Here is a 22922-nt window from a genome sequence, read left to right on the forward strand (position 1 = left end):
ATCCTCTTGCCATATTGTGCGTCTCGAAAAAAGAAAAAAAAAAAGAGAGAAAAAAAGCACTGCTCTTGAACACATCAAGCCAATCACGTGAACTGTATGAGGACTTTCATTGCTTTTCCCTCTCTCTCTCTCTCTTTCCCTTTTGTTCTTGAAATGACAATCTCATTGACAAGCCACATATTACCAGACGAACAAGCACTTGAGTTTATAGTGCATTCCAATACTAGGTCATTGACACTAGTTGACTTTAGCGTATGGTTAATAGCAATTGGTTTACTTAAAGTAAATAGCAATACACATGAGTCTTCTTTACTGATAGATATAGTCAACACGGTATATTTGCAGTATAGTCATTATAGTTTTATGGCTATTTATCAAAAAGAAATCTGTTAGGCAAGGTAATGCAAAATCGTCTTTTTTATTTGAACTTATGCATTGTAAAGAAAGCATTCTATCTATTCGTGATGTAGGCATTCAAATCAAGACAGTCTATTGGGGTGGATCTACAGTTTCTCGCTTTATCAATAGACTCAAGATAGAAGATATTATCATCAATGAAGGGATTAGCTTTTGGCAAGTCAAATCCTACATTGCCATCCTTGTGAAAGATCAAGACAAGATGATTGTTGTATTTGAAGTAAAGTATCTACATATATATATATATATATATATATATATGTGTGTGTGTGTGTGTGTGTGTGTGTGTGTGTGTGTGTGTGTATGTGTATATATATATTGATGACAGTATAGCATTTATTACCCAAGTTGGATCCTATTTTATTACAAGTGTATCAAGGAACAAGAGCCATTATCTTTTCTCAAGCATACCCAACAGACAAATCATTTAATGCAACACACACTGCTGCCTTATGATGTCCATTGTATTGACGAATTGTTTCACCATTCTGTAATTCCCATAGTCTGGCTACATGGTCTGAAGAAGCAGTGACAAGATAGGCAGAATCAGCAGAGAATGCACAATCCCATACCCATCTCTGATGTCCCTGTAAGGTCAATAATAGTTCAAAATTTTTTTCAGTACTCCATATTTTGGCTGTATTATCTGCAGAACAAGTAGCCAACAACCTAGCCTTGTTTAATCAATGGTTGCTTCTCAAGTAACTTACTTTGTATCAGGACTCAACATGACTCGTAAAATATAGTTATTGTGTGCTTGAAATTGATGGATAGGCTCAACTTCATTTGAATCTGATCCATTGGATAGTTTCCAAACATAACAATTGCCCTTTTATTGATGTCTGTTAGCTTATTGTATGTTTAGTTTTATTCTTACCTTGTTGTTGACAGCAATTAGCATGGAGCCATCAGATGCGACTGTGACGGACCGCATAGGCACACCTTCTTCAGGCACCTATTGTTAATTCTTGTCAATCATAAAACTTGTAAGCTAAAGACTTACTAATTCATGAGTACAGGAATGTGCTGTCAAATCCCAAATCTTGACAGCTCCATTTTGATCACACGTAATAAGCTCTCCTTGATTAGCATGCATCACAGCATCTGTAATAGGTGCTCCATTATCAAAATTACGTGTCAAGACAGGATTACGTCCTGAGCGTGTATCCCATATCTTTAAATGACCATCTTCACTGGCAGTAAACATCCAACGACCTTCACCATGAAATCCTGTAGCAATCACATTGCCTGTGTGTTCTCCAAACACAATAAACTTGTTCTTTTAAGTACTTGTTTTTGATAGCAAGATAGACAACTTACTGGACTATCACTATTGCTTGCAATATCATACAGGCGAACAGAATGATTCCCTGCTGCTGCTAAAATTGTTTTGTCGGGTGAAATGCAGAGACGATTGACTTGCTATGAACAAAAAGTTATGATTCCTCCATCATGTGTTTAGACGTCTTACTGAATCAGGATGTTTAATAGTCTTGGAACAAATTCCACTAAGTGCTTCCCAGAAGCGTACTGTGTTATCATAACCTGCTGTAACTAAAAGAACAGAATGACTATCATTCTGAAGTGATTGTTGGTATTGCTGCATTTGTGCATAATATTGCTCTTGCTGTTGTTGATCTTGTTTTGACTTGTGCTTTGCTTGTTGCTGTTGTTGCTGCTGTTGTTGCTGCTGTTGTTGCTGTTGTTGCTGTTGTTGCAACTGTGCACTTAATTGCTCGTCTGACATCATGACCACAAGTTAAAGAAAAATTATTTTATTTATTGAATTTGAACATAAATACTAGCATAGCTCACACTACTGTCACGTACATCTTTACACTGACTACTTTGATCATAATGAACACATTGAATAGTTTGTTTTGAAGAGTCCTTGAGTATCTCAAGAGCAGCCATTAAGACACCAATAGGATGTCGACCACAGATTGTATTTTGTGTTTGTTTCAAATAGGCTTGAAATTTAGAAAAACTCAGGTCTTCCAATGTTTGAATGCCTTGATAGTCCAATTCTCTGATGGACTCATGAATAGGTCGAGAAACTGCATCTTGGTTACGAGAATGAAGAAAGACAGGCTTGTCTTCTTTCTTTTTTGTATAGTAAGTATAATCAAAACGAGAACCCCTTTTTTGTTTAAAAAAGTATCAGTCAAGCAGTGTGTGTATAAATGATTCTTTACCAATGACAGAAGTCAGACGAGATAATAAACAAATTCTCGGGTGATTCAAGATACTTGGCAAGTAAATCACCATAGAGCTTTTCTTGTTTCTCTGAAGTGGCTCCAACAAGAATAGGAACAATCTTGATATCCTCAATCTTACTATCATGCAAAGTAAATAACACGTTAGGATGATATATGGTGCTTACTCCTGAAATATCTTGAACGTAAATGGTAAATGCATTTCAATGCTATGTTCATCTTCATCCACATTCTTTCTCATATAATCAAAATGATCAGTTTCATAAAGATCTTGAATCACTAGATGTAATATTAGAAGACTATAGGTGTCTTTAGGATGTTTACCTTGCTTATCCAGTTTAAGATTCCCTAAAGGTGTTTTGTAAATATCGCATTTAGACAGACAACAACCATCGATATAAGCATGGTGTGAAGGGCCTAATAAAAATACGCGTTTTCTATATAGATCATTGTTTATCTATGAATGCATCTATGGGTTATACTTGCATATGTGTTGTATCGACTAATTTGTAAGCATAAGCAGCAGTTGGACCACTGTATCGAAATCCTGCGTGTCTTTATAGAGCTCAATAAGCAAGAATGACACGTATTTGCTACTCACGGTCCGATAATGGCCCTTACGCCTTGTAGAGGACTTGTATTGGCTTTCTCAAAATATAAATCCAGTTCATGGTTGAGGTTATCTTCTACATATGGATATGAATTTCGACATATTGATTTTTTTTTTTTTTTTTTTGCATGGCTTACTATCTGCAGTGTACCAACTGCCAGCGTGTGATGCATCTCGTTTCATTTTATAGGTAAAAAGAAAAAAAAAAAAGAAAATAGAAATATGCATTGTAGCGTCATTATGTGTATTCGAGACGGGGTTTCATTCAGTGACTTCAATGATTCGCTCAGAATATGGTATATTCAAAAGACTTTGAGCAATGTAAATAAGAAGAGGGGAGATTTATTAAAATAGATATACAAAAAACTAAAAATACACAATAAGAATCCTTTCAAAAGATTCATAGAAAAAAAAGCTATATAGTACACGGATTAAAACTCATCTTCTTGAACAATATGAGTCTTTTTGTTATCCATCTCTTCATCAATGACACGTTGAGGAGCTTTGGGAACCAAAATTTTGTTGCGTTGCAAAAAGAAGGCAGTCAAGCAAAGAACAACAATAAGAGCAGTAAGACACATGGTCACGATTTTACCCAAGCGGAAAGCGGGAGCATCTACAATACTCCAGACTTTGACATTCACAAAGTTAGGAACCAAGTTACCAAGTGAGTTGATAATAGCAATAGCTAGAGCACGGGATTCTCTGTCAACAGCATAAGTTTCATTGACCCAGGTCATCATGATAGGAGAGACACCATAGATAGGGACAACCATGTAAGCACAGACAAACAAGAGAGGTGTGGGCAAGTTACCGCCATTGACAGCAACAAGAACAATGTACCAGACCAAAGTAAACAAGGAACCACCCAAGATGTGATAAGCACGGTGACTGTACTTGTCAGAAAGATAACCTTGAGCAATCACAACAACGCCAACCCAGACCCAGATAGGAACCATCAAATAATTGGCCATAGAGGAAGAGTAACCAATGTCTTTGAGAATGATAACAAAGTTTTGCAAGATACCCATACCCATCTGCATACAGATAAACATACAGAGGAACAAGTAAATGAAAGGAGTGGTAAACAAGTTGCGGAACGTGGTCATATTCAAACCGGAGACACTGCTACTACGACCTTGACGTTCAAGACGGATCATAGCCACTTCACGCATTTCACCTTGAATAAAACGAGTGTTGTGAGGGAAATCAGGAATCACAAAGAAACCAACAATGCCAATCACGACAGCAATCAGACCTTCAATGATAAATAACCATTTCCAGCCACGCATGCCATTTATACCATCAAGTCCTTGAGCAATAGCACCTGAAATAAGACCACTGAAGGCACCTGAGATTTGAGAACCAGCAACAAAGACACAGGTACGAGTACCGAGTTCTTCTTTGGTATACCAAGAACCGATTAAGAAGACAATACCAGGATAGAAACCAGCTTCACAGAGACCAAGACAAAGACGCAAACCATAAAGACCTTGGTAGTTTTTGACAAGAGACATAAAGCAAACAACAGCACCCCAGGTGAACACAATCAAAGGCAACATGATACTAGGGCGTACCTTAGTAATGATGTAATTGGCAGGAATTTGTAAGCTATAGACTAATGTCAGCATGATTTGAGATAAATCAATTGTACACCTACACGATATAACCAATGAAGAACATGGTCAAAGCCCAATTGTATTGATTGCTCACCAAATTCAAGTCTTCACTAAGACCTGTTGTTTGAGCATTTGGCATATTGTTTCGATCTAAACCATTGGCAAAATAGCCAAAGAAAGCCCATATCATAAGGCGATAATCAAGCGTACGAACAAGCTTCTTTTCGACTTCGGGTTTTATTTGTAATTCATGAATGCTATTGACCTCGCCATCTTCATATTGAGGAGCATCCAAGTCTGTCTTTTCTTTTTGCATCGTTTGAATAATAATAATAAAACGAAAAATGAAAAAGTAAGCTTAATTTATACAGCCTGATCAAACCCGTTTCCCTACAGTTCCCCGCATCATTCCTGCCAATCAACATTTTCCCATAAAGCGGGTCTATTCAAAGTTCACCCGGTAAACATCTGTCAGGATCTTCTGCTATCCCCTGCAATCATTATGTAATTCAATCTATGTGGGAACCATCTAATTTTTTTCAAAGTCATTTGAAGCATATTTTTGAATGGGAAACAATACAACAACAACAACAACAACAACAACAACAACAAAAGATGAAGTGATAAGAAGTTATTTCTCCCAACAATTCTTCGTTCAAATCAATTTGGGTTTATCAAAGTAAAAAAAAAATGCTTTAGTTCTACTTTGAATGCTGATTATTTAACTCATTATTGATTTAACCCTTTTGTCCCTATTTTATAAAATACGTTATATTTTTATCTTGCTTTGTTAGCGGTAAAGACTGTGAGTTGTTTTTTCCGTTTGTCAAACCCGAAGTCTGGATGTAACAGTAATACAAACATGATAAATATCCAATGAGAGAAAATCCTTTCTCACTAATGCTTACCCCGCACTTTACCGCGTTTAGCTATACTTAAAAAGAGAGTTTATAACAAATATACTCTCACTTTTTTTTTTGACAGTCCCTGTTTAGTACAATATGCTCATCTTTAATGTGACAAGAAAGTCGTTTAAACAGAAAAAGAAATGAGGAAAGGAAATAAAGAGGTACATGTTAAAAAGTAAATGAGAGAGAGAGCGAATGAGTGAGGAACTTTGTAGGGTGCTCAAGGGTACTTTTTGATAATCAAATTAGGTAAGACAAACTCAAGAGCAATTACTCCCACGGCTTGCTCACATTAGCAGCCCAAGATCCCTCCTCTTCTTTTTTGGCTTCCCGGTTTTCAGCATGTTGTCCCCATGCTGCATTCGGATTATCTGCGCCCCAAGAAGCTTCTGCAGCTTGTGCACTTGGCTTTTCAGGAGCAGTATTTGTCCAGTCTATCACAGGAGCCCAAGGCGCTTCATCATGTTTATGTGAGTTCCAGCCTACTCGTTTTTGTCTTCTTCTTGTCTTTGCTACCAGCTTTTGGAATGATGAAAAACTATCATTGTTTGTTCGTCCAATATCTCGACTTGTTCGTCGTGGAGTCTTTTTTATATCTGGTAAATGATGGGCAACATCCTCCATAGAAAACACATTTGCTTCTTCTTTTTGACGTGGTGGTTCATAATAATGACGGTGTGTACTAGGTTTAATGGTATTGGGTCTAGCAGCATCATTGCGTGTCTGTTCTGTTGGGTCTTCCTTTTCAATATCTTGAACCCACTTTCTTTCTGTGTGACCACCAAAAGGTGACTTGACAATAGAGGCATATTTGCCTCCAGGAAGAGAGCCTTGCAAAAATTGGCGTAGTAAATCATAATCTGGTGTTTCTGCAAACTTGATTCGACGTGCATATTCAATGAATTCCAAAAAACCTTGAGGCAGACCAGCACACAAGTCGCTCATAAACGTATCTTGTTTGATCTGACGCATTCGGTCCCAACCAGCACGCGAATTGCGAGCCTGAATACCAGTCCAGGGCAACGTACCAAATATTAAATCTAAGAGTAGGTAACCCATGCCTTCGATGTCGTCTCGGCGTGCATGCGATTTGCCGCGATGGACATTCAGTGAAGCATATCTTGCAGTGCCTGTCTTGTTTTTGATGTTTTTCTTGACTTCGGGATATGGTTTATCTGTATGAGGATCTTTCCACCAAGTAGTCAGACCAAAATCAACAATATATAGCTTGGGATGTGGTTCATTCCATCGTTTAAATACTTCTTCACAGCTGAGGTTGACATATTTAATATGAGGCATGCCATGATCATCAGGTATTTCAATCATATCTGCTTCAGGTAAGTGACAATGGTATGAAAATAAAAAATTGTCAGGTTTAATGTCTCGATAGACAAGACCTCTTTTATGAATATGTTCTAATATAGAGACCTATTTTTTTTTGTTTTTCTTAGTGCACCTCGTTATTCTCTCTCTCTCTCAAATTACCATTTGACAGCCAAAATCAATTACTACATCGATTGGAAACTTGTGTACAACTTCTCGAAGCTGATTTAAATTGGGACCTAGTAAATCAATCACAATACAATCAAAGCCTTCATGTTGACCATGCCAATGACATTGAGGAATACCAGCTATTACCACAAATTAATGTATAGCCAAATAGTCTATAAACTCACGTCCTCCAGCTAATACATCGTATATGATACTTTCATGTTTGAGTTGAGGGTGGCGCATTTTAAGTGGCTCTCTCTTAATAGCATATTTCCTTGTCGTGTCAATGTCCTCAGCTAATAATAATAAAAAAGTTGGTATTTATGGCATAATATCCATAAGTGTACCTTCAAACACTTCACCAAAAGAACCTTCTCCAATTCTTCCCAGCACTACCCACTGATCGCCAATAATGACATCTCTACTGTTCATACTAAGATCAGTACGGGTACTGTCAAAAGAAGCATATTCAACACCAATATTATTATTAGTATTATGGTGGTTCGTACGATCCATATCTGGTGGGTGCTGTCTAGTATTTGACTGTCTGATATGAAAAGGACTTGACATTGAAACTGAAAAAAAGACACACAGAAAAAATCATAAATAATAATAAAGTCACAGCATGACGCTGGCATAGACTTGCTTGATACATGGAAATGTTTCCGACAATAGCTTGTTCTCTCCTATTGTAAACAAAGCCCTAGAACACACGTGTTGTCCCTTTATTGACTCCATACTTTAAAAAACTGCATAATTGTAGCTCTCTTTTTTTTCCTCCTATCTTTTTTGCTTGCTTTTTATTTTTTATTTTATTTTCATTCAATATGCTTTATGTACAAGAGTCTTTTGCTCATAGCTCTAGTTTGTTAATGAGTCCTCCAATGACTATATCTCAACCTCAACCATTGAGTCCTTCCTTGAAAATGGTGGATCAATTGACAAGTAAATATGAATCTGTTCAAAGAGAATTGGCTGCTACTCAAATACAGGTAAAAATATAAAATGCTGCCATTGATCTAAATAGATCTTTAGATCGAAAGCGCTCGTCAAGTAAAACTCCAATATGAAAAAGAGGCATCAAACTATACAAATAATAATAAGGCCATTCGTAATCACATTCAAGAAACCATGCAGATACTTGAATCAAAGCAAAAAATACTAGAACGCACCAAGGGTTCTTCTTTGGCACTTGAAAATAAAGTAAAGCAACTCAAGAATCAAGCCATGACATCGCGAGCTCAGCTGGAGGATCTAAGAAAAAGGGAACAAGTAATACAACATGATCGAGATAGCGCTTTAAAAGAAAAAAGGCACCTTGAGTATCAGCAGTTTTTGTTGAGAGATTCAGTAAAACAATTGAGAGCTCGTTGCGACCGCGAAGCTGCACTTTTGAAAAAGGATTATGGACTTTTGATTGAACAAATTAATTATATCAAAGAAAAGAGCGAATGCACCATGGAACTTATAGAAATCAAGCTCTTGAAGCGTCGACAGACGATGGAACATTTAGCCAACACCAAGGAACAATTCAAATTGAATACAGAAGGGTTTGTTCATCAAGTCAGGGTGCAACTGCAGGCATTAAAAACGGAGATTGAAAGATCTGCATTATTACCCTCTAAAGATTGTACAACGACGACGACAACGACTACAGTGGATGCTGCCTTGCAGTGTCATCAAGACGTAAGACATCTTGTAACAAGAATAAAAACAGTTGCTGCAGAAATAGTTGCCTCTGGAGAGCAACTGTAATTTATAAAATACTCATATCTCTTTTATTTAATGCACTTTCTTTTTTTCTATCCTTGTTTTTCTCCTATTTTTTCTAACTATAAAAAAAGTATATTTTGGTCAAATAAAAAATGAAGCATTTGTTTCTTATAAAACAAAGACACCGGGGAATTATTTTATGAAAAAACGATTTTCTTTTTTCCAGGAACAGTCATTGTTTTTACTCAGATGGAACCGAGATCATTGTACTCATTCTTTGTTTTCTTGTGTTTGTCGTTGTTTTAAAAAGAATGAAAATCAGTTTCTTTTTTTTTAACTTTCTGAATAATAGATTAGCCGACATTTCTTTTATTTGTAAATAACGCAGGCAAGGTTTCTTTTATGTTTTTGATTGAAGTGACATTAAAAACATTAGAATTTGTCGCGTATTTAAAATATGCAAGAATCATCAGGTTGTTTTCGTCACACTGTTATGCAACTGAGTACCAAACACTTTTACACCCGTGTCTATGTTTGTAGCAACAATCGCTTCGTACAGTCGAAACGTTATTTAACAATGTCTTATTTTTTTCTTCTTTCTTCTTATATGTACAAAGCATATATGTCAAATGTTAAGCAAAACGTAATAGCTGTCTTTCTTAAATGAAATTTTTTTTTTGCACTAACATTTATCTGATTTTTTTTCTTGTGTCAGGAAAATAAACGAATAAGGTATGGCGTACACATTAAGCTCTAAAAAAAAGATCAGATTAGTTTTAATCACTGGACTTGTGACACATTTTTTTTTCTTTCGAAAAAAATATTAGAGGATCCGTCAATTTTTTTCTTCTGCTTTTTCTTTACATTTCATCTTTAATTTTGCTTCATATAAAATGGGTGCTATTGAACAACCAGAATTGTCATGGTGGAACGTCACTGAAGCATCAACTGCCTTAATCATTGCAGGTACATATTTTTTGTCTGCTTAGAAAATTTTCTTTAACAGAAAACAACAATAGCTCTTGTCAGTGCATTATTAGGTACCAAATTAGAATTATCATTACTAGTATCCGGTTTTCGATGTGTTCTTCAATTATCATTGATGGTAAGAATAAAGAAAATGAAACATACCGGGAACTGAAATCATTTTGAATTAGGGTTTGATACTAGATGATGTGCTAAAAACAGAACATATGGGTATTGTCATTGCAATGTCAAGTAAAGTATATATAGAAAACATACATAGAAATCTCTCTGACCAAGGTTATATTAGTCGTACTTGTTATTCTAGGTTCATACGAAACAGTTTTTAACAGAACAAAGAAAACATTCAAGGGCATGGTAGGACAAATACAAAGTTCCTCGATAACACAAAAAGTTCTAATGTTAGCTTAGTTTCCCATTATGCTCGCGATTTTGTTCATCAGTAATCTGCTGATAACATACGTCGGAACAGCATTTGTGTTGAAGTCAGATCCTTTCTGGGATCCTCCTACTTTTATACCCATTATTGGTATGCTCTTAGGTAACTCGATGGGCAGTGTCGCTATGGCCATTGAGCGCTGTTTGGACCAGTTTAGGTAAACGATAAATGTGCCTATCCTATCTTATTCTAACGCAAAGTCTAGTACACATGCACCCATGCTTGAAACACGTCTTTCTTTTGGTGCTTCAAGATATGAAGCTTCTTTACCGCTGGCGGTAGATGCTATTCGTGTCGCTTTGCTTCCTGTTATTACTCAATTAAGTGTCATGGGAATGATTAACATTCCTGGTATGATGACAGGTCAGATTATGGCTGGTACGCCCATGATGGAAGCTGTTATTTATCAGCAATGCATCATGTTCATGGTTGCTGCCAGTAGTACATTGGGTGTCGTTATGTCTGTAGCTGTAAGTAACAACAAACTAGTTTTTTTTTCTGACTTTTTTTTTTTTTTTTTGATAGGCGTGTATGTCTGTACTTATTGATAAAGATCAAACAATGCGACAAGACAGAATAATGGACAATAAGGCACTCCATCATTACTTTACACTTAAACAGCTTAAACGTAGAATGCGTGTTACAAGCAGCTGCGTAAAATGCTGTGTTAGAAAGAAGAGTAAAAAATCTACTGCTGATGAAGTTTGAGATTATATTTATACACCAATTCACATTAGACTCATATACGCATACATAGCAATTGCTTTAGATACCTTACATTAATTATTTATAATTACAACAATAAATCAAAAAGAAGCAGTAAATTATTGAATATTGATTTAAATTTGTACTAGAGTCCATTCTTTGAATGGAATTTTTCAGGGACTTGTTAAAGAAATACAGTTCTTTCTTTTCTCTAAGTTATAGTTTGATGCGATCATTATGGCTATTTGTTATTGGTTTCCAAACCATATTGGCCTCTCCAATCACAACTACAATCACAACATCCTCACTGAACAACTGTCCAATATCGCTTGATCCAAGACATGGTAAGATGAGCAAAAGAATGTATTCTCATTAATCATATGCAGGCAGCTTTACTGTATGCCTTCTACACAACCAGGCAAGAAAAACAGACTTACAGTTTGAGTATCAAATAAATAATGATTATTACCAAATGTCCGCACCTTCATACATACCGTTCCAGGAAAAGTCTCGTTTACTTAAAAGAGGTGAAGAAGAAGACGATGAAGACGACGATGATGACGACGATGATGATAGTGGTAGTGATAGTGATAGCGACGATGAAGGACACAATGAGAAAGATAGCGATCAATACCAAGAAAAGATACAAAAAGAAGAATCATGGGAAGAAAACGATATGCAAAAAATGGGACCTGTAAAAGTACAAGTATCTCAAAATGTTCAAGTCGGCGCTTCCAGAGCTCCTCATTTGCAGCCATCCGAGTTTAGTCCGATAGCTACATTAAATCCTGTTGTATTGACTGTAACTACAGAAAAGACAATTGTCTCCGAAAGTACAAAAACTGCACCCACTGTCACAGTTCAGCAATCAACAACGATCACTCAAACAGCAGAGGCATCAACAGTGACAATACAAACAACCTTGCTACCACCAATACCTTCTATAAAAGAAGTTTTAAGATTTGTTACTATTTCCTCGGTCATTGAAACGACTCGGGATCCAGAGACGTTCACAAAGACTCAAACTGCCACAGTAACAGAGAAAGCAATTTCAACACAGACCACAACCACAACAGAAAATGCGACTATAACACAAGAAACTACAGCACCAGCTTCAATAGAAAAAATAACATTGACAACTACCTCAGTCTCAACAAAGACAAAAAGAATAAAATCGGAAACTTCAACAGAAAGAGTAACCGCAACAACTACCACAACGGCCACACAAAGAATAACCACAGATAGAATTACAACATTAACGGAAGGAGAAGCTGAAACAATTGAGAAAACAACCACAGTAACAGAACCAGCTATCAAAACTGATACAATCACTTTGATAACAACTGCGGAAAAGAATACATTACAAGCAGAAACGGCCGTGACGTTAAAAGAAAAGATAGCAGATACCACAACAGAAAAAACGACTACAACTGAATCAGTATATCCAACAGCTGCAGAAGCAAAGATATTGACAGAAACTACAACAGAAATTGAACCAGGAGAGACACTAACCGAAAAAACAACCGCGCTTTCAACTACTACAGCTTTAATCACTACAACTGTCAATAGAGAAGTCTCTACATTTATTTCCAGAGCCTTAACTACCAGTATCGTTACGACAACTACTACTACTACAGAACTCTCTGCATTGGCTACTATAACTGCTACAACGACTGCTACTACTACAGAAGCTTCTGCAGCTACCAGAGCCACTTCGACAATAGTTTCTACAGCATTATCTACAACAACTGCTACTACTACAGAGATCCTTGAAGCCAAAAATATCTTTTCCACTATTGTTTCCATAGCGCTAGCCACTACAACTACTACTACAACTGCTACTGCTACAGAAACTTCTACACTAGTTTCTACAGCATCAAATACCAGAACCATACTCTCTATAACTACTGCCACACAAGCTTCTGCAACTACTACAGAATTTTCCACATTAGTTTCCACAGCATTTGCTACTACTACAGCATTGTCTCTAAGTACTACTACAGAACTTTCTATAAGTACAACCACACAAACATCTGTAGCTACCACAAATTTCTCTACATTAGTTTCTACAGCATTTGCTACTACAACAGAATTGATTACTACTACAGCAATCTCTACGGCATTATCCACTACAACAGCAATTTCCATCGCTACTACTACAGAGGTCTCTGCGGCCACCACATCAATCTCTACAATAATGTTTACAGCATTGGCTACAATCACTGCGCCTTCTTTAGCTACAGAAACTACCACAACTCTAGCAACCACTACAGCTTTAGTAACTGTAACAACCACAACAACACAGGCAACAACAGCAACAGTTACTAGTCTAGTCCCCACAACTTCGACTCGACCTGGTAGTACCATTACAGCCAGTGGTTCCACTGTACAAGTCACACGATATCTACTGGGCACTGGGCAAACCATTAGAAGGACCGTATACGCGACTGCAACTGAACTAATAACTATAGGTATTACAAGTGTTAGTGAGGTAACGAATACATTGTACGGAAGTACTATCACATCAACAGAGAATTTTGTTATTACCGTAGTGAGACGCCCTAGTTCCACTGTTAACTGAGATCGTGCTAATAAACAAGAAGTTCCCTATCTACCCTTTTGTGCCTGTGAGTTTCAACAAGGGAAAACTTAATACCGCTTTATATCTGTAGAAGTGAGTTTTTAATGCAAACTCGTACTAAAATTATAGCCCACAATATCAGTGGGAAATAGATTCGTCATTTGTACTTATTATGACAAAGATATCCTTTGTCATATCTTGCCGAGCTATCGGAAATGATAGGTTAATGCAATCGTAATTCACAGAACGGCAATTTTTCCTTATTGCAGAACGAAACTCCGTTATCGTTTAAATTTGCTTTTTGAACTTCTGCTGTTTCCACTTTTTCTGTTTTTTTTTCTGTTGTTAATATAAAATGGCTGGTGGTATCCCTTTACCTTCAGATGATGACAACAGAGGTCCTTTTGAACAGGCTCGAAACTGGTTTAATAAGAAATGGAATGGGGATCAAGACGAAAACACTCCATTATTAGATGGGCAAAGAGGAACAGTCAATCCTCCTCGGCGCACAACCTTCCGTATTATTGTCACAATTACTGCCTTTGTTTTAGCTCTTATTGCTTTGGGTGTCACAATCGCTCTTTGGTTTGATCATGATGATAAGCGAGTATCAAGTAAGTACTAATAATAAAGAAAAAGAAAGAAAAAAGTTTGATCTAATAAGTACATTAGAGCCAAATCCTCCTAGCCTAGTCAATTCTGAGAGAATTATGCTTGAATTACCTTCTAATGATAGCATTCGTGAATATTTAAAAATTTACACCTCAGAAGCCCATCTAGCAGGAACAGAAAATGACAAGAAGCAGGCTGAATGGACACGCGATCAATTCATGGGCTTTGGACTTGATGCCAAGACTGAAACATATTATCCTCTTTTAAATTACCCTATTTCTCATCGCTTAGCACTTGTTTCTGGACCTAAGCATTTGCGTTTTGAGGCCAAATTGACCGAGGATCCCGTGGATGAAGACGAAACAAGCAGAGACCCTAACGTAATTCCTACTTTCCATGGCTATTCCAAGAATGGTACTGTGACTGGTCGTGTTGTTTATGCAAATTATGGTCGTCTTGAAGACTTTGAATTTTTGAAACAGAAGGGTATTAATCTGAATGGTACTATTGCTCTTGTTCGTTATGGAGGATCTTTCCGTGGTCTTAAAGTAAGAGCTGCTGAAGTCTATGGTTGTGTTGGTGCCTTAATTTATTCAGACCCTATTGATGACGGACCATTGAATAAGGATGAAACCAATAATCCTGCTGAGTCTTATCCAAAGGGTCCATGGCGATCAAAGAGCTCTGCACAGAGGGGATCTGTACAATACTTGTCATTGCTAGCTGGCGATCCATTAACTCCAGGGTATGCTGCTACTAAAGACGCTGTTCGTATCAAACCCGAGGAATCTATCGGACTTGCCAAGATCCCATCTTTACCCTTATCATGGGAAGACGCTCTACCTCTTTTAAAAGCTACACAAGGACTAGGTGTTTACGGAGATAGTGACTGGAAAGGTGGCCTTGAAGAAGTCGACTATTTCAGTGGTCCTACTGAAGGAGAAGTTATCTTGACAAATCATGTTGAAAACAAAATTACGCCTATCTGGGATGTTACAGCTCGTATTGAAGGTACAGACGAGCCTGATAAGACTATCATCTTAGGTAACCACCGTGATGCTTGGGTTTATGGTGCTGTTGATCCTTCTTCTGGTTCTGCTGCTCTTTTAGAATTGGCACGTGTCCTGGGTGAGCTTTTGAAAACTGGATGGCGCCCTAGACGTACTATCATCTTAGCTTCCTGGGATGGCGAAGAATATGGCCTTGTAGGATCTACAGAATGGGTTGAAGATCACAGAGAATGGCTTAATAAGGAGGGAGCTGTCTATATCAATGTGGATACTGCTGTATCTGGTCCTAATTTCTTGTCAGAAGCCTCTCCTTCTCTCAGTAGACTCTTGTATCAAGTAACTTCCGAAATCACTGATCCTAACACCGGCAAGTCAGTATATGAAGCATGGTCTGCTACTGCCAAGACATCTCCTCCTCCAGTAGGTCAGTTAGGTTCTGGTAGTGATTTTGTTGGTTTCTTAGATCACGTCGGTATTGCCAGTGTCAACTTGCATTTCAATGGCGACTATGGTGTTTACCACAGCAATTATGACAGTTTCCACTGGATGGAAAAGTTTGGTGATCCTCAATTCCTTTACCACCAAACCCTTGTCAAGATTTGGGGCTTACTTACTTTGCGTCTTGCTGACTCTACCATCATTCCTCTTTATCCTTCAGACTATTATAAAGAACTTCGAAAATACTCTGAAAGTTTGACTTCATCTGCTTCTCCACATAGCTTCCCTCGTTTGGATAGTGCTCTTGACACATTAGAAAAGACAACACGTCGTTTTGAACGTCGTAGACAACGACTCGAAAAGCGTCTTCAAGATTCTTCTGTACATACAGATTCCAACTTGTTGAAACGCATCAACCAAGCCAACAATCGCCTTACATTTTTTGAACGTGGATTTATTGATCAAGAAGGTCTCAAGGGACGCGAATGGTTCAAACATGTCGTATATGCTCCTGGATTATGGACTGGTTATTCTTCTCAAGTCTTCCCTGCTATTGCAGAGAGTATTGCTAATCATGATTATGTTCGTGTCCGCCAAGCAGAAGAGCATGTTGCTGCTGCCATTCGCGAAGCTTCTGAGCGATTGAAAGACGATTATTAAATTTATTATTATTATTATTATTATTAAATTAAGACAATTAGTTCAAAGTAGATGGCTCGACGCCAACTGTAATAAAAGGCTCTGCTACGAGCCGAATTTCAAATATAGATTGATAATTTTCGTTCATTGAGTCAATTTTAGAACCAAAAATGAGAGAGAGTTCTGTCTTGTGACCATTGTTCAAACATCGCATGTGCTTTCCGCGTATAATTTGTTCAATCGCTCCCTGTCATCATGTTAAGAGTAATAACAATATCGAAGCACTTACTGTAACCACATTACGAACTTCGATAAAAGAAGAGTCAAATGCTAAAACAAATGGGTAACAAAATGCAAAAGACTCAGGTGCGCCTTCCCATTCAATAAGAAATTTTGTAAATAGTCGATTTCCTTTGCTATCTATATAAAAAGCATATTCTAACAAGTGTTTGTTAGTTCAAAACTGATAATTTCTCCCTTTACCATCATAACACATAAAATAATGATTGCGAGGTGTTCTAAAGATAGCAATATGTCTAATAGGTTGTCGCAAATGCAATGAAGAAGATACTTCTCTTTCTCGTTCAAGAATAAAAGCAAGATTTCTATCGCCTGGATTAAGCAGTTCTAAAATAACGGGTGAATGCAAGTAAGCAAGACATGTTATACTTACGCTGAGGTTGATCTGTTCTCATGTCAATCATGATCATGCCTCTTGAAGATGTAATGAGCATCATGGAGGCAGATAATTCAACAGCATATGCTTCACAAGGCACATAGGTATCCTTGAGCTTTTTTAAATGTAAATCATCTGAAGGTTGAGCCAAAGTACGAATTGATAATAAACGATCCAGCATATGACTTGACCGTCTGCTAGTAGTCGTTTTTGTAATTGAAGTTGTATTATTTCCTCCTTCCGAGCGTTTGACGGCCTCAAAGACAGTAATAACGGACCTTAATGTAGAAATCTTGGGCACACACACCATCATCTTTTTCAAGCAGATACCAGTATAGAAAAAAGGTGCATTAGATTGAACAAACCGACCTGAAGGCTGCGTTTCTGGTTTACCGTTGACAACGTCTAATGGGTACTCCCATAATGTCTTGTCTGCTAAAACAAGTAATGTTCCTGTGCCTTCAATAGCTTGAATCTGCGTCACTTTTTCAAGTAAAAGTACTTTATGAGGCGTTGTGTCTGTATGACGATCATTATGATGCCCTACGTAAACGCCATCGTCCGTAGCCAAAAGATATTGCTGACCACCATCTAAACAAAATAAATACATGATTTTAATAAAGAAAAAAGGGCTTACTGAATGTAATAAAATGATTAATCCGATTTGATTCTTTGAAAGTATGTTCAGGAATAACAGGAAATAGTTCAAAGATAGGACTCTTTTTGTTTTTCTCCTCTTGTCGCTCTCTAATTTTCTCAACCCATGGCTTTCTTGTAGCATGAGAAGTTGTATAGAGAATGTACTGTTTGAGCGTATTGCGTCCTAAATGTTGAAACGCAATTGGATAATGGATTGTTTTATTCCCATTGATACTTGTTGAATTTGCCGAATTCAATTGAGACCCAATATCAATTGAAGCTCGAATATGTGTTCCAGGGGCTGTTGGTGACAGCAATGCTAATGTACTTGATCTCTTGTTCTGTGAAATAGCTGTGTCAGGTAAATATACATGTAAAAGCTCTATAGGAATAGGCTAAAGTTGAATGAGTAAACAAAAGTATGTGACTAACTTACTCTTCTTTGAATTATGTAACGTTCAGTACCATTTGAAATCTTTAGTTTGGCAATAATCAAATAATGATCAAACAAAATTACTTGATACTCAACAGAATCAATTTGAGGTGATTTCTTTAGTGTACCTTGCTTGATAATAGACCTACTTTTGTCTAGTAAATCAAGGTTCTGAAATGTATTAGAAGGCGATTAGAACTATTTTCTTTTTCTACCATTTCATCTGCCTTGTATTTGAAAGATAAATTGTAATGGATTCGCTCTAGATCGAATCGATTTTTGGCTTTACCGGTCTCTGCATTGACTCGGGATAAAAAGCGCTTAATGATGGTTACTGCTTTTGGTAAATCTTCCAAATCTGGGTGATCAGGTGGGGTATGTTTTAGGATTTCATTTAATAATAAGGTGTATCGTCCAAGTCGAGTAGTTGGTTTTGTAAGATAGCCATTCAGTTCCAGTTTCAATGAGCTAGGGTGTCGTTCTGTTGTCTAGAAAACAATCAATAATTGCATTATTCTTTTTCTGCCTTCTTACTGTAACAAATGCATCAAAATTAGGGTTGATATATCTTTCGTTTTCCAGGGCAAATTTAGCTTCATATTGTTTTGAGCCATAGCTAATATAAGGCTCAAATTCAATCACGTACTCTAATAAAATATCACCAATTCGATGAACAACGGCCTGTTGACTTTGGCGTAATTGAAGAGCATGTAGAAGCCTACTATTAATTCGATAAATGTCTTCAACATTGCCAAACACTTTGCGAACAAATGATTCTTTTCGAGACGCTGGAATAATAGGCCTTTCGGTCAATGGTCTGATCCACATCTATGCAAGTTTCCTTTTTTTAGCTTAAATATTATAGTTGCAGACGTACATTAAGTAAATAGTCTAGGCTCTGTACATAGTCTTTTTCGGTATATATTAATTCGTACAAGTTTTCTTGTCTCTTCCTTTCAGTTTTGGGGAGAGAGAAATACGTTTCTTGATCTACATTATCTGCCCAGAGATCATTGTGTAAAAACGAGGTTGGTGAAGAGGGTTTTTGTACAAGCATGCCTTCTTCTTCGTTTTCAATGTATTTTATCTGAAAAAGGAAATGTTCACAAAATAGAACCCATGAGATGACTTGCTGATTATATAATGACAATACCTGTAATCTTTTCGGACAAGTAAGGCTGTAACAAGGTCGTATATCCCAACAAGTAGGCACGTAGCAATGTGTCAATTCGGTGATAATTCCATTAGGAAAATTGGAAGTATCATGCTCAAAACCTTCTTGTGATTCATTTTCACTCCAACTATCACTTCCATTTGGTTGAGAGCTGTAGAAATTACGACTAGTAAACTCATAAATGTAAATAGATGAATCTATCAATTGAGTTTCGTAGCTGACATCGTGGAAGAAACGTTGCTCGCTCAAGGCTTTTCCAATTCGCAATGCTAGTTTTCTATCTGATGTTTGAGTAATTAAGGCAATTTTGTCCTAAAAATAAATGAGCCCACTTGAGTTTGTTATTATAGGTTACGCACAACAATTTCTTTTCCATCGAAGCTATTCTTGTATTCAATGTCGTCTTTGATATGATCTGATAAGGTGATGCGCTGTCTTAATTCAATTGCAATTCGAGACAATAAAGCAGAATATATATGTTTTCGAACATAATGCTTTTGCTTATAATTCGAGCCATAAGCAAAACTTTGTGAACGTTGTGCGATAACATCTTGTGTTGTTACTACAGGAGGAGTAGGAGAGTCTATAAGGCATGTGAGTATTGATTGAAACAAAGAAGGATAAACACTGAAAGGTATGCACTTTTTATAATGGTAGAAACATGCGTTTTATTTCTTTTTCTTGCTGAACTTATTAAATCCCATGGCTGTTGTATGATACTTTCTTTTCTTCTAGCCATTTATAAGAAGGAAAAAGAAAAAGAAAAAACAATCTTCTATTCTCGGACTTCTCTTTTTTATTTTATTTTATTTAATATCTGGTTGTCACACTCTAAATGCCCCTGAATTTAAATGTTTTAATGACTTATTCAGCCTTAGCAGTTTTCTTGTTGGCACGGCGTTCACGAAGAGCCTTGTTCTTGGCACGGAGAACATCAGCTTGTTCAGCGAGAGTCTTAGCACGGACCTTTTCAGCCTTAGCCTTGTGGATGTGTTCCATCAAGACACGCTTGTTCTTGAAACCGTTACCCTTAGACTTAAGGTAAAGAGAGTGGTACAAGTGCTTGTCAATCTTACCAGCTTCTCTGTACTTGGCAAGCAAACGACGGAGGACACGCATACGGCGCATCCAGATAACTTGGGTGCGCATACGGGCATCTGCAGTACCCTTTCTCTTACCGTAACCCATATGGCGACCATTACGCTTGGCAGCAGCACGTTCAAGGACACGGAAGCGAGATTGAGAGATTTCAGGCTTGCGGATAATCAAACCATCCTTGACAAGCTTACGGATGTTGGCACCTAAGGATTGTAAGGATGAGATATACATATTCACTGATTTCCACTTTTTTCCATTTTTTTCTTTTTACTTACGAGAGTTGGCATTGGAGATTTCATTGACTTCATTGGGATCAAGCCAAATCTTTCTTTGACCACACTTGAGGACTGAAGCAGCAAGACGCTTTTGAACAAGAAGGCTAACCCTTTGCAAAACAATTAATGATTTTTGTAATGCAAGACATAATGCTTTATTTCGTCATAATCAACCCTCTCCCTTCCTTCCCTTTCCTCTCTCTTTCAATTACTCTCAAATTAAAAACGAAGCTTACATCCTAAAGTCTTGAAGAATAAAAAGAGGAGGTTTTTTAATTTTCTACAGATATTCCAGTGCTTTAAAATTTTTCTATTGTGACTCTTTTTAGATGGCAGTCCATAAAGTAATTCAATTGTTCCTGATCTTGTACGACATGTTCTTTTCTTCACATCAAAGACTAAACATTTATATAATTTATATGCTTAAAAACAAAATTTACACGCTTTCTAACTTTTTCTCTCCAATACGTTCAAAAGGCTCACATGCCGCTCATTCAAAGACATCTCATTGTGGCTATGATTGCCAAAGAGCCAAATCCTAAATCTTTTTTTTTATTCAAAGAATCGACCTTGTTTCAAACAAACAACAAGCGTTTGCATCATTCAAAGAACTCAAACTTTCATTTTGACCTGCCTTTAAGATAAAGATTAACAAAATTTAAGGACAACCAATGATTTTCTAAACGTACAAGGGCCTCATACTGATAATGTTGTATATAAGGAAGTCATTTAGACACGATTGCTTCCCTTACAATTTATTATTATTCACTTTCCTTTCATTTTATACCTTTTTATATAAGGGCTATAGCCCATAATTTACTCACTAGATTCTTTTGAAAGCTTTATGAGGCCATCTTTATTTAAGATTTCCATTTGCAAAAAACTCAATGTAAGTAGCTTGAAACGTAGTATTGGCATAATAGCACCAGCGGCAGATTGGCAGCCCACTGCAGGCGCGACTGTTTATCATGATGAACCATCATTTCTGCCATCTAATTCCTTTCTTTTGAGTTTTTTATGTTTGCGCACACATAAAAGAACATATGCAAAAATAAAGCAAGTTTTGAAAAAGTCAAAAAATCGTTATTTGGCCTTATAATGCCTTTACAGATCTTCATTTTTCACTATTTTGAGATTTGAGTTTGATAGAGACATTTTAGACATAGCATGTCTTAGTATGAATTGCTTCTCTAGGTCTATAAAATACATTCAAAGTGTTATATTTACAAAAGTACTATAAAGAATGTACACTACAGCTCAAAAACAGTAAACACGCTTTTGGAGGATACCCCATTATCTTGGTTTTAAACATGCTACTTTCTTTACACCATTTAATGCAGTATATTTATATCTACCAGTTTTGTTAATACACTTTTCTGATAGCTTTTCGTTTTTAGACACTTTTAGTTTTTGAACTGAGGATATGATTTAAACTCAGAATCCTTCACTTACACTAAGCTTCAAAGCATCAAAAATAAAACTCTATTCGACAATACCATCCGATCTTATCTAAATATTAATTTTATTTTAAGTGAAGCTAAGAGAGATACTAAAAAACTAATACAATTATATTGTCAAAACTTATACATCCATGTTTCTTTTGGAGAGGGCAGAGTGTTCGCCGTTAAAGAAATACATTTATGCATTTTGTATTTTTTTTTTGAGACTATCCCCTCTCTATCCGGTACTCTGATAGAGTGTGGTGCATAAGAAACCTGATAATCAAATACTTCAATAAGCACATTTCTTTGAGAAATAAATGCTCTTTTTTGTCCTTCACTTTTATTTAACATTCAGCTATCATACAAGCTCTGTCATAATCGCTCATAAATATCTTTTTTTTTCTATTTTTGAGTAAAAAGATGATAGAACCCAATGTAGGTGTTCAGACACCAAGTAGTATAAAACATTACATCTATATTGGTACATTGTACCAAGTGTGCATCAAATTAAAATCTATTTGGCGTCTATGCACCTATATTGGAGCAATGCTTCAAGAGTCCCTGCCTTGAAAAGCTCTCATTGTATAACATTCCTTAAGTTTTCAAGCAAGCATTACTTAAATCAATGATTCACATCAAATTACAACCCGAGTATAAGAGTAAGTGTGTCGTTTATGATGATTGAATCCTTACATTTTCTTAGTTTTTAGAAAGATCATTGCACAAAGCATTCTATGTACAGATATGGGATACTACCGCAATTACGTAGATAACATCAAGAAACTAGCGGAACACATCGAATT

At 36.7% G+C, this 22922-nt stretch overlaps 10 protein-coding genes across 10 annotated transcripts; 4 read left to right on the plus strand and 6 right to left on the minus strand.

Annotated features, from left to right (window-relative positions):
- Window positions 1-677: 677 nt before the first annotated feature.
- B0P05DRAFT_529936 (WD40-repeat-containing domain protein) lies at window positions 678-2128 on the minus strand. Its single transcript, XM_051576807.1, has 6 exons — window positions 1889-2128; window positions 1738-1839; window positions 1421-1690; window positions 1295-1372; window positions 1128-1246; window positions 678-1086 (listed from the first exon to the last, which is right to left on the minus strand). Exons 1-6 carry the CDS (start codon window positions 2021-2023, stop codon window positions 819-821), a joined length of 972 nt encoding a protein of 323 aa, XP_051437884.1. The 5' UTR covers window positions 2024-2128; the 3' UTR covers window positions 678-818.
- A 48-nt stretch (window positions 2129-2176) lies between these two features.
- B0P05DRAFT_529943 (MEMO1 protein) lies at window positions 2177-3435 on the minus strand. The gene is made up of 7 exons (XM_051576808.1): window positions 3381-3435; window positions 3235-3319; window positions 3120-3188; window positions 2958-3070; window positions 2801-2912; window positions 2613-2753; window positions 2177-2557 (listed from the first exon to the last, which is right to left on the minus strand). The coding sequence occupies exons 1-7, from the start codon at window positions 3424-3426 to the stop codon at window positions 2197-2199; spliced, it is 927 nt and encodes a 308-aa protein (XP_051437885.1). The 5' UTR covers window positions 3427-3435; the 3' UTR covers window positions 2177-2196.
- A 128-nt stretch (window positions 3436-3563) lies between these two features.
- On the minus strand, window positions 3564-5202 carry B0P05DRAFT_594567 (major facilitator superfamily domain-containing protein). Its single transcript, XM_051583081.1, has 2 exons — window positions 4904-5202; window positions 3564-4854 (listed from the first exon to the last, which is right to left on the minus strand). Exons 1-2 carry the CDS (start codon window positions 5176-5178, stop codon window positions 3675-3677), a joined length of 1455 nt encoding a protein of 484 aa, XP_051437886.1. The 5' UTR covers window positions 5179-5202; the 3' UTR covers window positions 3564-3674.
- Window positions 5203-5808: 606 nt separating this feature from the next.
- B0P05DRAFT_529945 (kinase-like domain-containing protein) lies at window positions 5809-7829 on the minus strand. The gene is made up of 4 exons (XM_051576809.1): window positions 7609-7829; window positions 7447-7557; window positions 7256-7401; window positions 5809-7198 (listed from the first exon to the last, which is right to left on the minus strand). The coding sequence occupies exons 1-4, from the start codon at window positions 7775-7777 to the stop codon at window positions 6041-6043; spliced, it is 1584 nt and encodes a 527-aa protein (XP_051437887.1). The 5' UTR covers window positions 7778-7829; the 3' UTR covers window positions 5809-6040.
- A 188-nt stretch (window positions 7830-8017) lies between these two features.
- Window positions 8018-9146, plus strand: B0P05DRAFT_486015 (uncharacterized protein). Its single transcript, XM_051575260.1, has 2 exons — window positions 8018-8253; window positions 8297-9146. The coding sequence occupies exons 1-2, from the start codon at window positions 8089-8091 to the stop codon at window positions 9014-9016; spliced, it is 885 nt and encodes a 294-aa protein (XP_051437888.1). The 5' UTR covers window positions 8018-8088; the 3' UTR covers window positions 9017-9146.
- Window positions 9147-10378: 1232 nt separating this feature from the next.
- On the plus strand, window positions 10379-10945 carry B0P05DRAFT_464380 (UPF0014 family; the record flags this gene model as incomplete). The annotated part of the gene is made up of 2 exons (XM_051574215.1): window positions 10379-10554; window positions 10603-10945. The coding sequence occupies 2 exons, from the start codon at window positions 10379-10381 to the stop codon at window positions 10943-10945; spliced, it is 519 nt and encodes a 172-aa protein (XP_051437889.1).
- Window positions 10946-11574: 629 nt separating this feature from the next.
- B0P05DRAFT_584452 (uncharacterized protein) lies at window positions 11575-13683 on the plus strand (the record flags this gene model as incomplete). Its single annotated transcript, XM_051582354.1, has 1 exon — window positions 11575-13683. The coding sequence occupies one exon, from the start codon at window positions 11575-11577 to the stop codon at window positions 13681-13683; it is 2109 nt and encodes a 702-aa protein (XP_051437890.1).
- A 355-nt stretch (window positions 13684-14038) lies between these two features.
- Window positions 14039-16403, plus strand: B0P05DRAFT_577723 (uncharacterized protein; the record flags this gene model as incomplete). The annotated part of the gene is made up of 2 exons (XM_051581806.1): window positions 14039-14297; window positions 14356-16403. The coding sequence occupies 2 exons, from the start codon at window positions 14039-14041 to the stop codon at window positions 16401-16403; spliced, it is 2307 nt and encodes a 768-aa protein (XP_051437891.1).
- A 34-nt stretch (window positions 16404-16437) lies between these two features.
- Window positions 16438-20081, minus strand: B0P05DRAFT_486022 (uncharacterized protein; the record flags this gene model as incomplete). Its single annotated transcript, XM_051575261.1, has 11 exons — window positions 19947-20081; window positions 19664-19887; window positions 19008-19616; window positions 18665-18958; window positions 18346-18618; window positions 18134-18301; window positions 17696-18092; window positions 17056-17649; window positions 16866-17009; window positions 16672-16820; window positions 16438-16629 (listed from the first exon to the last, which is right to left on the minus strand). Exons 1-11 carry the CDS (start codon window positions 20041-20043, stop codon window positions 16441-16443), a joined length of 3138 nt encoding a protein of 1045 aa, XP_051437892.1. The 5' UTR covers window positions 20044-20081.
- Window position 20082: 1 nt separating this feature from the next.
- Window positions 20083-21490, minus strand: B0P05DRAFT_634994 (60S ribosomal protein L19-B; the record flags this gene model as incomplete). The annotated part of the gene is made up of 3 exons (XM_051583568.1): window positions 20083-20605; window positions 20678-20787; window positions 21465-21490. The coding sequence occupies 3 exons, from the start codon at window positions 21488-21490 to the stop codon at window positions 20169-20171; spliced, it is 573 nt and encodes a 190-aa protein (XP_051437893.1). The 3' UTR covers window positions 20083-20168.
- Between the last annotated feature and the right edge of the window lie 1432 nt (window positions 21491-22922).

The sequence above is a fragment of the Gilbertella persicaria genome, assembly GCF_025201335.1.
Source record: "Gilbertella persicaria strain CBS 190.32 chromosome Unknown B0P05scaffold_7, whole genome shotgun sequence".
Classification (NCBI taxonomy): Eukaryota; Fungi; Mucoromycota; class Mucoromycetes; order Mucorales; family Choanephoraceae; genus Gilbertella; species Gilbertella persicaria.